Genomic DNA, 14,229 nt, shown 5'->3' on the forward strand with positions numbered 1-14,229 from the left:
CTGCTTATCTGAGATTGCCAACTTGTATGCAGCAGGTTCCTCTGGGGAATCAGACTAAATTGATCTGCAAACAGCGGCATCCTTTGACTTTTCCAGCATATTGGTCCTGGCATAAGGGTCAAGACATTCTTTACTCGGGACCTGATAAGGATATTATATCTTCAGCCTGTGCTACAGCTCTGATCCTGTTTAATGTTTCTGTTTCAGACTATGGACAATATAGATGTCAATTGGAGTTACCTAAGTTACCTTACACAGACTCTCTTTCCATTCGTCTTATGCCTCCACGGACTCTAATACGGAGGCGGAGAACTGCTATTATCTCAAAAACTAGAGACCTTGGTGATAATTTATGGAAAGAAAATTCCTACATCAAGGACATTCGGATGGCAGCTAAGGGTTTAAATGTAACTAATTGTTGGCTTTGTATGCATATGCCTGGGTCTGGGAAAGGTGGAGTTTTGTTACATGGTATTCCTTTGAATGAGCAAAACAGTGCTAATTTTGATTATAATGATTTTAAACATTGGCTTTACTGGGGTCCAGACCCGAAAAGTGGAATCAAACATTATTCACAACAAAGGTAACTTTCACTACCAAAGCATCGGTTTGTTATTACCGCCCCCTGTAGGGACTCAATCTATTTTGCTGGGAAATACCACACCCTGTAAGAAGGTGATTCCTTTGGAAGGAGGATGTATGAAATGTGTAAAAAGCATTACTAGTAAGAGCAACTGCATAAATCGGACATCTTCTACGTTATCCAAGGCTTTGAAAGTTTCCCGTGACTGTTGTGTAAATCGGACAACCACTAAGAGGCCTGACATTGGTCACGGGCATATGTTCTCTGTACTTGGATGTGGCTAATGTGGGGTTGGGAAAGTCAGGCCTCCAATAATATCTATCATAAGCATTTAAAATACTTTCCTCTTCCGGATGGGTTATGGCTGCTATGTGGGGATACTGCTTATCAACAATGGCCAAAGGATTGGTCTGGGGTGTGTACGATTGGGCATGTCATCCCAGTAATATATAAGTTAGACCAACTGCCCAAGGCCCGGATTCGTAACAAGAGGGAGGTGGATTCGGGTCTCACCACGGGAGGGTGGTGGTTAACTCAACTTTCCAGGGCGGCATTACCACCTTTGGGAGTGGCTATGAATTATCGGGATCTGCATATTTTAAATAATTTCACTGTTGCTATGTTTAATAATACTGTTAAGAGCATTAAGATGTTAAATGAAGAAGTGTCTGAAATTCGCCAAATCACTTTACAAAATCGTTATGCTTTAGACATAATGTTAGCTGCCAAAGGAGGAGTTTGTGCCTTAATTCATTCACATTGTTGTATTTTTATACATAATTATGAGCCTAACATTACAAAAACTGTTCATGATATGGAAGACCGCATAGCTGAACACGAAGCAGGAAAAGATGGCTTTGATAAGTCACCTTGGGCTTTGCTATGGGATTGGCTTCCTGACAGCTCATGGTTACGTTCATTGCTTCAATTAGTTGTGACAATTGTTATTATACTTATTATGTTATGTTGCTGTATTCAATGTATTCCTAATCTATTTCAAATATGTACCTCAGTTTTTCAACGTATGGGACCAAGTCGCGAAAGTCGCGAAGGAACTGTGTATTATGCCACTAAAACACCCCTATCTTTGAATAAATAAAAAGGAGGGAATGTGGTAATATATTTTATTCTGTGGGTCCTTGTATAGCTTTGCATAGATCTAGGGACTAAAAAATGCCTCTGGTGGGGGGCATTTCCGCCTGCTATGGGTGTTTTTGTCCTGTTAGGACCTGCGAAGCTTAGAGGACCAGATATGTCGGTGAAAGGTCATAGTATATAGCTGAGCCATTCCCAAGGGAATAGCTGAGCCATTCCCATGGGAATTTCCGCAGATGTATATTCTCATCCTGTTTATTCTCTTCCTATATATCCTGTGGAAATAACATCCTGTTGAGGTCACTTGTTTTCTGTATATGCATTTTGTTCTCAATAAAAGCTGGTACCTGGGTCTACTCGGGGCTGGCATCTGCTCAGACGTTTTCCCTGCGTCTCATTTCAAATGTCAGTCCACCACAAATTGATTAGTCTTATGATATTATCAATAAAATAAAAAATACATAATCTTATTCTGGGATAAAATAATTAAAAGGAAATATAGTGATAAAATACATATGTGGTAATACAAGGGGCGCAGTTCCTTATAGTTAAATGCATATCTCTCATGTGAGTCTGTCTTTTTTATATCTACAATTTGCATTACAGAAAATTAGTCTCTGCTCCATTTTATCTATGATAATCTCAAAGATTATAAGCAATTTAAATTACCTCTTGAAGATAATAGCACCCAGTCACTAAATGTAAATGGTTCATAAATAAGGAAGGCAGAGATATGGTTTACTTGAAATCTGTTACAGTAACAAATGGGTGATGGCAAATTATATTTCATAAATTGATATTATATATTGATAAATGTGCTTAGCCATGGGTATCACTAATCAATTAATTGGCAAATGGAAAATTTTTACTTCTTTATAATGATAAAGAAACACAAAAAGATTATAATCTGATTTGATTGCAGCGACAATATTTTCTACCCATCAAGTATTTTGTTTACTTTAAACTACTGAATAGTGCTCCTTTATTGCTAAAAACTGTTGCAGTTTTCTTACTTTTCAAGGTTGGAAATGGTTTTGACTAGGACCAGGTCATGTGTAATTTAATTAAAGGCAACATGTAGCTTTAGGGCCTTAGGTTGCTCAACCCTATGTCTAAATTTATGTGCATTGTTATATGCATTGTTAGTCTTTGGGTTTTTTTTAACACAAGGAATCTAGCTGCCAACAGCAAGGAATTTACTAATTACTTTACTTGATTTTTTTAGTGCATGCCTTGAGGTGACATGAAAGCTTTAATTGACCTGCTTCTCATGTAAATATTTTATAATTACTCAAACTTAGTTGAAAATGTGCAGTGGGAAATTATCAAAGTTGAATCAAGTTTATAAAAATACACCACACCAATATTGTATTGTACAACAGTATTGTGTTTATCTTTGTGACAAATCAGGACACTGATACCCTCAATAGATATGAAATGTGACAGTCCTGTGTCGTATATTTTAGAACAGCGGTCCCCAATCTTTCTGACTTGGAGGCTTGGTTGTGTGTGTGGGGGGGGGGGGAGAGAATGGTTATTTGTGAGTGGCAGGTGAATGCAAGCACACACCATTTGCGCAAATGGTGGGACCAGGTACCCACTGCTCACACAAATGGAGCTTCACACTTGAGCGTGAGTACCTGCTGCTTGCGCAAGTGGAGTTGCACATGCAAGCACCCGCCACTCACACAGCCTGGTTCCAAATGGGCCAAGGCCTGGTAGTAGTAGGCCACAGCCCAGGAGTTGGGGGCTCCTGCTTTCCATGTCACCCCTGTAATTTACAATTTATAAACTTTAGGTTAAAGACACTTGAATATTCAGAGCTAAGAAATACCTCTGTAGAAAAGTAAGTTTTATGTGGATAAGATAACTTTTTCCATTATAATTTATATTTTATCAATTCTAATTTCTAGTATAGAATGTTTAGCATGCCAGGGCACAAAAGTCAAGAAATGGTTATAAAAAATACAAATAAAACTGTAGCTTGGCTAGCTGAATTTACCAGATTTAGTTGGTTAAAGCTATCAGGAATCTTAATCTTTGAGGGCATTTAGTGAGCAGTTTCTAACACAACAGACATAAATACAAACTGAACAATTAATAACCTTGGGTAACTCACTGGAGAAGAGCCTAAAGCTGGGGACAATTGAGAGCAAAAGAAGAATGGGACGGCAGAGAATGAGGTGGCTGGATTGAGTCACTGAAGCAGTTGGTGTGAGCTTAAATGGACTCAGGAAGATGGTAGAGGAGAGGAAGGCCTGGAGGAATGTTGTCCATGGGGTCTCGATGGTTGGACACAACTTTGTGACTAACAACAACAATTTGATTGAGTGTCTTTCTAGTGAATCTTTCAGTATCTGCCTGAGCTATTAGTAAATCAGGGTTTCTAATATCCTGAACTGTGCAAGTAAAAGTTTCCTAAGTTATGCTTATTTGATTGTTCTTACTTATGTTATTAAAGGTCAGGCTGTTTTGAGCAATGTGGTAATTGAATGATAATGTTGAAATATACGATGTTGTGCCTTGAACTTGTACCAGTCTCTGAATGGTCAAATAATTCTATACTGAGGTTATACTGGCAAGTCACTAAGGCATGTACCGGTAGTTGTAAAGGTAGAATAGCTCTTTAAAATGGGTTTGGATAATGTTTCTTGTAGGGTTTGGCAAACCCTTAAAAATGGTTTTTACCCCCTAAAAGTTACATACATGTGCAATGACAGATATAATACTTGGGAGTAAGGTAAACAGTCCAGCCTTTTTGGAGTGATTTGCAAGAGAGTTTGAAGAGCCATTTCTTAACACAAATTTAAATATTTTAAAACATAATGAGAATTGCCATAATCTCCCTTTCCCAGAGGGGGGTAAAATGATGTAGTAAAATGATACATCATTTCTGAGTACCTTAAATATCGGTCTATACATCCTGGGGGTGACTTTGGGCCAGTCACTGTTTCAGGCCAACCTATCTCACAGGGTTTTAGGGAAAATAGAAGAAGGAAAGAGTGTTAGATATTTTTTCTACCTTGAGTTGTTTGTAAAAAATAATAAAAGTGGGATACAAATAAATAAAATAAAAATATGTACAAATTAAGGTAAATATTGATCAGCACTTATAATACAATTGCATTTCATGAGTATTTCACAGGTTAGGATGTAAGAGAGTTATATTAGGATATAAATAAGAATTGTTTTTCTCAATGCAATATAGTAGAAATGTAATTAGAGACAGGATAACATTGAACATTTTGTTACTATAGCTATGCATACTGTAGTGCTGCATTTGGAAAGACAAGTTTTGAAGAGGTATGGTTGTATCACACTAATTTAGAATGTCTGCACACTGCACATTCATAAATGGCCACTCTTTTAAGCTTGTACTTCAAAATGTATAGAGGGTGTAACTCAGCTGAGTCAGAGAGAATTTGGAACAAGCTGTTACTGAGCAGAAAGATAATGTTTTTGTAGAAGAGATTCTTCCTTTTATAAAGATTTCATAATCTTAAAAATTATCTGTAGTACAAAATATAAAAGAACAGTGGGAATGAGTTATCTGGATCTTAAAACGTTTAAAATATGAAGTATTAACATTGTTTAAATTCTGATCAACAAAACTTATTTCCAAACACTTTTGTTTTGTAGCATTAATGTTTAAAAAATAAATTTGTTGCTATCTTCTTTTGTTGTATTGGAATTCACAATGATTTAACTTAATTTAATGTTTTTATCCTATTGTTATACAAAGTTGGAATATACGATGTACCTTAGTTTTATGTTGAAACCCCAAACTAATTTGTCCATCTGGGAGAGCTAGTATTTAAGAGCAACACTAATTTGGTGAAGGATAATTCATCATTAATATTCTCATAGTAAATGGTTTGAAATGAACAATAGCTGAAGATCCAGAAAACAAGTCAGTGATTCACTCCTGTGTGAGAATAATAGAATTATAGGGAGTTTTAACCTCCTCTGTTATTATAAGAGCAACTGCAGATGCTTTCCTGATGTTTTTCTGTCTCCTGTATTCTGGTTTGTATTTGGGAATTAAGAGTTTAGAGAATTGCAACAGTGATAAACATGTATTGTTGATGTTGACAACAGGTGACAAAAAAATTAAAGTCCTTTTGTAAGCGAGCTCTATCACATTTGGTAGATTTTATAATGCCTATAAACATTATTTTCCTCACTTTAGAAATTTCTACAAAAATACAGTACTATTTCTCCTCAGTTCTCTGTATTTTCGTTAACAAGAGAAGGGGCTGTTTGTTCCTACTCGGAGCAGGAATCTTCAAAATTATAGCAGAAAACATACCCAGTCCTCAAGGGACACTCAATTGTTTGCCTTCACTTCTGGAGCTACTTATTAAGTCACGTCAGATTTTTTAAAAGGTTAGAAGCTGTAAAGTGAGGAGGGTTGCCTCTCTTTTCCTCTCTTGATTACTTGAAAGGATCAGTAGGGTTGCTGAAGTGATATGGTGCATTGAATAGGAAAATAGGAAGTAAAAAGTAAAAATATTCTACTACAACTTCTAGACCTATTGCCTCTCATTCTTAGGTAACGTATAACCTGTATTCTTCTCCTTCATGGTATATGCATTAATCTGTTTATAGTTAGACATCATTACCGAAGCACAAAAAAATTATATAGATCAATTTAGTTGAAAAATGAAGCTTTTATATCGTTAGGTTAATGTGAAATATATTTCATGATAAAAAGATAGAGAAAGAGAATCATAATATGTCAATTAACATTGTATTATGTGGATTTCAGCCACCAGAAATATTAACATCCTGCCTGTGCTGCTCAGAAATTTTTCAAATAACATTTCATAGATATTTTTCAATAATTACTTGCAGTCTCTTGCTTTAACAGTAACCAGAGAAACTAAATGTTTGTGGCGACAGCTGTTTTATTGTATATACTTTTCCAGGGTTGCCTGTTGTTTTTTATTTTTATTTTTTGCTAAAGCTCAACATGCATTAGATAAAGCTATATACATTAAAACAATAGAACATAAAATAGATTCTATTACTTTTATACAGAATTACTTTCTCTAGCTATCAGCCTCTGGAAGGGTTAAGGTCTGAGTGATCATATGAAGGATTCTAATTTAATAATTTTATTGAAGTTTTCAATAAATATAGTTCAAACTAGTGCAGACTAGAAGATAAAAGAGGCCAGAAGGTGCAGAAAAAGAAAAAATAGGAAAAAAGGCAACAAAGACAATAATAAAATAAAAAGTGCTTTTCAATCTTCATCACACTAATATACTAACATAAACTAATATACTAACTTTTCTAACTATTTGAATGTTACTTTTTTTTAAAAAAAAACTCCTCATAGCCAAACTTTATCTAAACACAATCCAGAAATCATCTTCTTTTCAATCATAGTTTATAAAAAAAGTATTTTAAACAGTTATCAGAAATATCAAACAAGGTTTATCCTTGGAGAAATAATTGAACTTTACATTCCTCCTTTTTTTTTTGTTCATAATCTTGGCCTATAACTCTAAGCTGCTGGAAGTAGTTGATTTGGAGCATCAGAATCTGTCTGTATGTGATGATTCTCACTGTCCTAAATTGGTTTCTGGATTTTGGATTATATCCCAAATATAGTCCAAATATAGTAAAATAATATATTTTACCAATATATATTGGTAAAAAAAAGCCCAGGGCAAAACAATCAAAAGAAGTAAAAAACCCAAAATATATTGTCTGCAAAAATATTTATCTGTTCATTTCAAGGATGATACAATAAAGGATACAATGAATGAGTTCAACCAGCATATTAAATTATGGTTGACTTATAAAGGTTTCTATTAAGTTGGACTAGCCACAAACCATGAAAACTGACTTCTCACAATAGAGAACTAACCCAAACCATACTACAGTTTCGTACAGTGTTGTACAGTATATACCAAGTTAGTGCAGAATTAGTACTAAAGGCATCACTTCCATCCATTTTCCTGTATTTTGGTGCATAGAAACAATTGCCAGTATACAAATACCAATATCCTGAAATAACTGATAAATTGGTAAACAACTGAATTTTTTCCTGTAGGCATGTGGCAATCAGTCCCTGTAGTTCTCCTTTCCATAATTGGTTTCAGTCAATCAGTGAAGAAGGAAAAATTTACAATTTTTCAGCAAATCTGCTTGTTTACAATAATTACTATAAGTAGTCCTCGACTTAACAATCACAGTTGAGCTCAAAATATCCATTGCTAAACAAGGAGTTGTTGAAATTTGCCCTATTTTAACAACCTTTCTTGCCACAGTTGTTAAATGAATGACTGCAATTGTAAAGTTAGAAACACCGTTGTTAAGTGAATCTGGCTTCCCTATTGACTTTGCTTGTCAGAAGGTCACAAAAGGTTCATCACATGACCCTGGGACATAGCAACCGTCATAAATACATGCCAGTTGCCAGGCATCTGAAATTTGATCACATGATCTCGGGAATGCTGCAACAGTCGTAAGTGTGAAAAAGAGTCTTAACTCACTTTTTACATTGCTGTTGTAATTTTGAACAGTCACTGAAAATGGTTTGAAGTCAAGGACCACCCTAAACAATGTTTTTGAATAATTCTCTACTAAATGATCTGTATTTTTGTATAATGTGTAATTCTATTTTTGTTCTGCTTTTCATTTTCTAAGCCAAGGTCCCTTGTCATCTATTAAAGCAGCAATCAAGAGAAGTAAGTCGATTTTTGATCTGTTATATCTATCTAATGAATGCTGAAGAGTTGAACAAATGTTTATTAAGATTTTTATTAAACAGACTGCAGGTATTTTGGTTTTTAGTGATTGTTAGTTGCTTCACCGTTGCAGTTATACTGTGTTTCTTCCTTGTACTTTCTGTTACAGATATTTCAAATTCCAGGATTGATTATCATGACGACCTGATTCTTGTTTAGTTTAACAGATAAATTTGTTTCTTTTTGAGCTCTTTTAAAAAGAAATTAAGATAACTTATCAAAATTGTGCAAGTTACATGCAATGTATTTAGATAAAAATAAATGAGTTAAATTATTCATATCAGTTGTTTTCCTTTCCACTGAACATACCTGTTTTTAAAAAATATTGATAGGTAGAGTACTTTAAATGTATTTATTTGCTTATATTTCATTCTCATTTTCTAGTGTAAAAACCTGAGCTGGATTGCAGTGTTTGGTGTTTACTCATTTTATGAAACAAGAAAATGTTTGAACTTGTATTTTTCATTTCTTTTCTGCAAGTTTGGGAGAAAGATATCAGAAGTTCTATTTTATGTTATCTGCACTTTAATAGAATATTTGATTTCTATTATGTAGTTAATCTGAACAAAGTTGGTTGAATATATCACTACCATAAATTAAAATATGAAATTGGCCAACATTTCTTTCAATTTGGATGATGAGGAAACTTAGTTAATCCAAAACAAACTTTTTCAAAAATTATCTTTGTAAAGGAAGAAAAAAAACAATTGTAAAACTTGCTATGGTTTGTTATTATAATGCTTAGGGTTTAATGTTAATTATGAACCAAAATTAAGCAGGCTGATAGAAATATTACATTATCACACCTGATCTGGAATCCAAAGGAAAAAAATCTGGTTCTTGCTTCTTCTGTCTAATAAATATCAATATTCAATTTATTTTTTAGATGAGCCTGTAATCATGTCATTGTGTTTAGTGGTTGTAAACTATATTATGATAGAGCATAGTGAGATATTATTAGCATTCGTTTGATTTTAGAGTTATTTTAATAGCTGAAAGATTTGTCTAATTCTGGTGTTTTTGTATCATTTCAGTCAGTACAAATCTAAGCAGCTTACAATATCAACAGCTTATATTATAAATAAATAAAAGTTTATTTATAAATCAACATCTTATATAATAGCAACAGCAAATGAATAAATATAACAATTTATAGTATCAACAGCTGTATAATAGCAACAGCAAATGAATAATCATTTACAGATAACCATAACAATAATACAAATTCCTTATTTCTTATTATAATCAGTCAAGAATTGTAGACCTTATTAATAGCGCCACCATTGCTCACCACAGGAACAATTATCCCTGACGTCAGGGTTGTGAAGATCCAGGCACAAATCGCATATATCAGTGGTAGCTAAACTTTTTGGGCTCCCATGCCAAAAATTGCATGCCAGCACCCAGAAGGCAATGTGCGTGGGGACCCCACGCCCCCTGTGCATGCGTATATGACCCCCCATGAGCCCTGAGCATCTCTGCGCATGTGCATGCATCTCTCACCCTCAGGCGTGTGCACATGTACAGTGGGGCTCTTCCGGGCGATCTCTCGCATACCAGCAGAAGTAGATCTACATGCCACTTCTGGCATGCGTGCCATCGGTTCACCATCATGGGTATATATTATGATATGGTGTTCTATTCCAGCAGCCCCCCCCCTCTTTTTGGATGCCAGGGACTGGTTCCATGGAGGATAGTTTTTCAACAGACTGGGAGGTGGGGGTGGTTTTGCATGTTGCCTGGTTGGGGACCCTTTTCTATTCAACAGAGTCCCCGCAGAAAATGCTTGCTTCAGAGTGTCTTCCAATTATAGTTCATATGGTTTGGACCTCTGAGCAAATTCTCTGCGTGAATACTTTGGTTGGATGGTTCTATTATCCAACAGATAACCAGGCTTCTAGCCATGAGGACTTTAAAAGTGAAAAGTAGCACCTTGAACTGCAACCAGAAACAGAATGACATCCACTATAGCATAATTGGTCCTATAGAACTTTGTAATTCCTTTAGCATGTGTGAAACAACAATTTGTACTAGTTGTAGTCTTAGGATAGTCTTCCAGGACAGTCCCATGAAAAATGCATAATAGTATTCCAACCGTGAAATGACGGTGTGAGCGACTGTTGCTTGTACTTCTGGCTCCAGATAGTGAAGCACCTGGCGGGCTAGCTGCAGCTAGATAAAGGCTAACCCTGAGTACAGGTTTCACCGGCTATTCTAACAGCAGCTGAGAGTTCCTGAAGACTTACAAATTGTGTACTAGCTCTTTCTAGGGGAACAGAGCCACATGTCTACCCCAGGCCACTTGAGAGATGTGGTATGCTGATCTGTCTGAAAACTGTAAGGCTTAGAACCTTAGCAAGGCTTAGAACCTTAGAAGATGGAATGGCTGATGGCTCAGAAGTCACGGACTGTCTGACAAGGCTATAATTTGCATTGTAATAACTGAAAAATATACTATTTGAAGTATATTAATTTAGGCTTAATAATAATTTATTTGTAATGTTCTAGATAATATAATTAGGAGGCAGACTAAATTGAGTCTGATAAATAAATACTGCTTCACTTCCTTTTCATCCCTTCACTCTTAAGCATTTTTGTCAAATTCTCACATTCTTTTACTTCAAACTAACATTGTTGCTTGTATGGAGTTGTCATATATATAAATACAATTTTACTAAAACACTTTTCATATTTCCTGTAACCATTTTTCCAATTTTCCAATCAAAGTAACTTTTCCCCAGCTTTTGGAGGGCAGAGGGAGCTGATTAAAGAGAAATAACCAAAGTTTCTCAAGATTAAAGTCTTTTTTCAGAAGATATTTTTAGGACAACTGTTAATGACATTAATAGTTCTAAAAATGTTTGTCTCAATGAAAGTTGTCTCTCTTTCATGTTTTCCCTTAATTGGAATAATATTTTAGCAAAAACAATTATAAGCATTGGAAGAAACTTTTGCCAGAGTGCACATAAGTTTATAATGGTGTACTTCCCCTTCCCATTGTTCCTTTGCATTGGCCTGTTTGTCCCCAAGGACGACGATAAACTTTATTTAACACGTCAACCCCACTGTTGCCCAGCCCCCTTTCCTTCTTATGTGTAGTTTATCTACAAACAAGCATTTCCTCGCTTGCTCACTTTCTATTTGCAAATATACACAATCATTTCCAACAAAATCGTTAACAAGATAACATTTAATGAGATTTCTGTATGTAAAACATTATTACCTCTTCCCAGTCTGCAGTAGTTCAGATAGTATGTGACATACTGGTGAATGCTTATGCAGCAATTTTACTTAAAGTTGTTATATATACCATAAGTATGTACACATGCACACATGCATGTGTACAGGCATATTTTATTTATTATTTACTACATTTTTATGCCTCCTATCTCCCCTACAAGATGACTCTGGAATTTAATTATAAATAATTGGTAGCTTTTACAAAAAGATGCACACAATTACTGTATGCATGCTTACAATATTTTTGTTTGAAGAGGTGGTAGGGAAGGTTGATGGAGAAAAGTACAGTCAGTGCCTGAGTTAGGAACATGTTTTGTTCCTAATTGTCTTTAACCTGCATTTGTGTTTAAGTTGGACTGCCTATTACTACAAATGGACTGCCTATTATTAAAACTGACAGATTGAGTTCCTTCCTTGAGCTGGTGAAGAAGTGAAGTTGTGCAGTGCTTTCTGGAATTGTGGGAAACAGGCTATATATTAAAAACGTATGGCTTCGGTGATACCTGAAACCATTGCACAGCTTCAGTGCTTTGTGAGCTCAAGGAAGGCAATGCTGTCCACCATTTTTAGTAATAGGCAGCCCTTTTGTATCTATGGGTTGCCTTTAAGTTGGACATGCTTAACCTGGACACTGTTTGTATGTATATAAAAAAATGCTTTAGCATTTATTAGGTTTCATTGTATAGTTTCATAGCCCTGGGGAGAAAATAACAGTATTATATGTCATCACATTAGATAAGTTACACCAAGATATTTTGAGTGACTTAAGGCTGAACAGGATTTGAAATTGGATCTCCCCACACCTAGTGTAACATTCTAATGCCCTGGAGATCCTTATCTCACTGCCAGAAAGCTTTCTAAACTCAAGGAGTTCTCTAAAACAATTTCAGTTAAGACTAAATGACTAAAATGGAAAAGGAGATTTTATTTATAAGCAGAAATTTATGCATGGATCTTAACTGAAAATTTTCTGTTAGATTCCTTATGAGCAGATTTATATGAAGCATAGTGAGCCTTTATCTTTTAAAAGCAGTGATATATTATGATAATAACAAGAGACAGATTCTGTTTCCCAAAGATAAATCTGTTTATCTGAATATCCAAAACCCCAGAGAGCCAATACAACCCACCTGGCCTCTAGGCAACACACCTACAAGTACTCAAAGGCTAGTACTCAGTTTACTATATCACACTTTCCCTATTTTACTACAGCTTTATTCCAATTATCATGGACATGTCTTCTCTATGTAAGCCCTACTTCTGAAGAACAGTAAGTCTTCTATTGCTTTAGGCTGCTTCCAGCTATTTTAGTTTACCAAACAAGCACAAACCATCTTCCCTCTGATTCCCATACCAACACCAGCATACTGGGCTGTGTCTCTACTCAGCTTTTATAGCCACACACTGCTGGGCTATAGGTGCTGGTCATTTTGCAGGCAGCCTATCTTCTGACACTGAAGGAGAGTATAAAAGGAGCTTGTGGTTTTCCCAGAAAAAGTCAATAATAAGGAAATATGAACATCTGTTGCAAAATTGATTACTAAGATAGAGAAATCAAAGCAACGTTTTGCCATTGTAGAACATGGAAGTTTGGAGTCATTTTACTATCTTCAGTGACTAATACACCAGTGTTGAAGAGTCAGGAAAAAAAAGTACCAACAACTTCAAAATAAGGAAATCGTTTAATTCCGTTGTTTAAATAGATACAGTATAAAGCTGCTGGTTATTTTTCCCCCTTCTTTTTACAGTCAAATTTCAATTTAAAAACTGGTATTTAAAACACTGCCAGAGTTCATTTTGTGGGGGAAATACTCTATGATACTCCTATCTAACTAACAAAGACAGTCTAATATATCTTTACTGTTCATCTGGTTTGTTCTTTTTCCTCTTTCTTTATCTTCTTCTGTAACCCTTCTTTTTCTCCTTTAGCACTCATGAATAGTGCAACTCAAATATGCCCCGTAGAAGAGGTATGTCTTTTCTCACTTCCCCGGCTGGTGCTTTGCTTCTATAAATTTTAAATGGTGCAATTAGAATAATTTGCTGCTGCATAATCAAACAATATTTTCTACTAAATCATGTTATCTGGAGAATATTCCTTCTAATTTGCTATTGTTTTAATTATATAAGATAAATGCAAATGATTTCATTCAAATAAAATTTCAGTTATTTTAATAATATTTATAATGAGAAAATCTATAGTTAAGTCATTTTACATAATTAAATGTGCTCTAACATAATTACCTAACATAAAAATTAATTTTTATTAGTAGTAATATTGCCTGAATCTTACTGAGGCTATGCTTGGAATTATGGTATTACTTACTGGAAATGCTCAGTCCACTTTTCGCTTGTCATTTGAAGGCACAGACATGAAATGGGGGTCTCAGAAAAGTAGGACAAATTGATTGAATCCATCACATATTCTTTTGGTTCACATAGTATGCTAAGTCAAATCTGATGAATATATATGATGATGGATGTAGTAAAATTTGATGAATATACATGATGGATCACTAAGTAATTTCTGATTTATAAACCAGAAGTCGCTCA

General features: G+C 35.0%; 1 protein-coding gene across 7 annotated transcripts in view; it reads left to right on the top strand.

Annotated features, from left to right (window-relative positions):
• Positions 1-14,229, top strand: part of SH3D19 (SH3 domain containing 19) — a 62,296-nt gene that overhangs the window by 18,304 nt on the left and 29,763 nt on the right. For 3 of the 7 annotated variants that reach the window (XM_026698141.2, XM_087936049.1, XM_026698140.2), the window contains exons 3-4: positions 8,336-8,376; positions 13,606-13,646. In XM_026698141.2, the coding sequence (XP_026553926.2) occupies positions 13,631-13,646 (16 nt within the window). In that variant the 5' untranslated portion in view covers positions 8,336-8,376; positions 13,606-13,630. Of the gene's footprint in view, positions 1-6,151; positions 6,231-8,335; positions 8,377-13,605; positions 13,647-14,229 lie in introns of those variants that run through there. The other 4 variants (XM_026698139.2, XM_087936047.1, XM_087936050.1 and 1 more) reach the window with 2 other exon arrangements.

This window comes from Pseudonaja textilis, chromosome 6, assembly GCF_049901715.1.
Source record: "Pseudonaja textilis isolate UNSWEBS1 chromosome 6, rPseTex1.2, whole genome shotgun sequence".
Classification (NCBI taxonomy): Eukaryota; Metazoa; Chordata; class Lepidosauria; order Squamata; family Elapidae; genus Pseudonaja; species Pseudonaja textilis.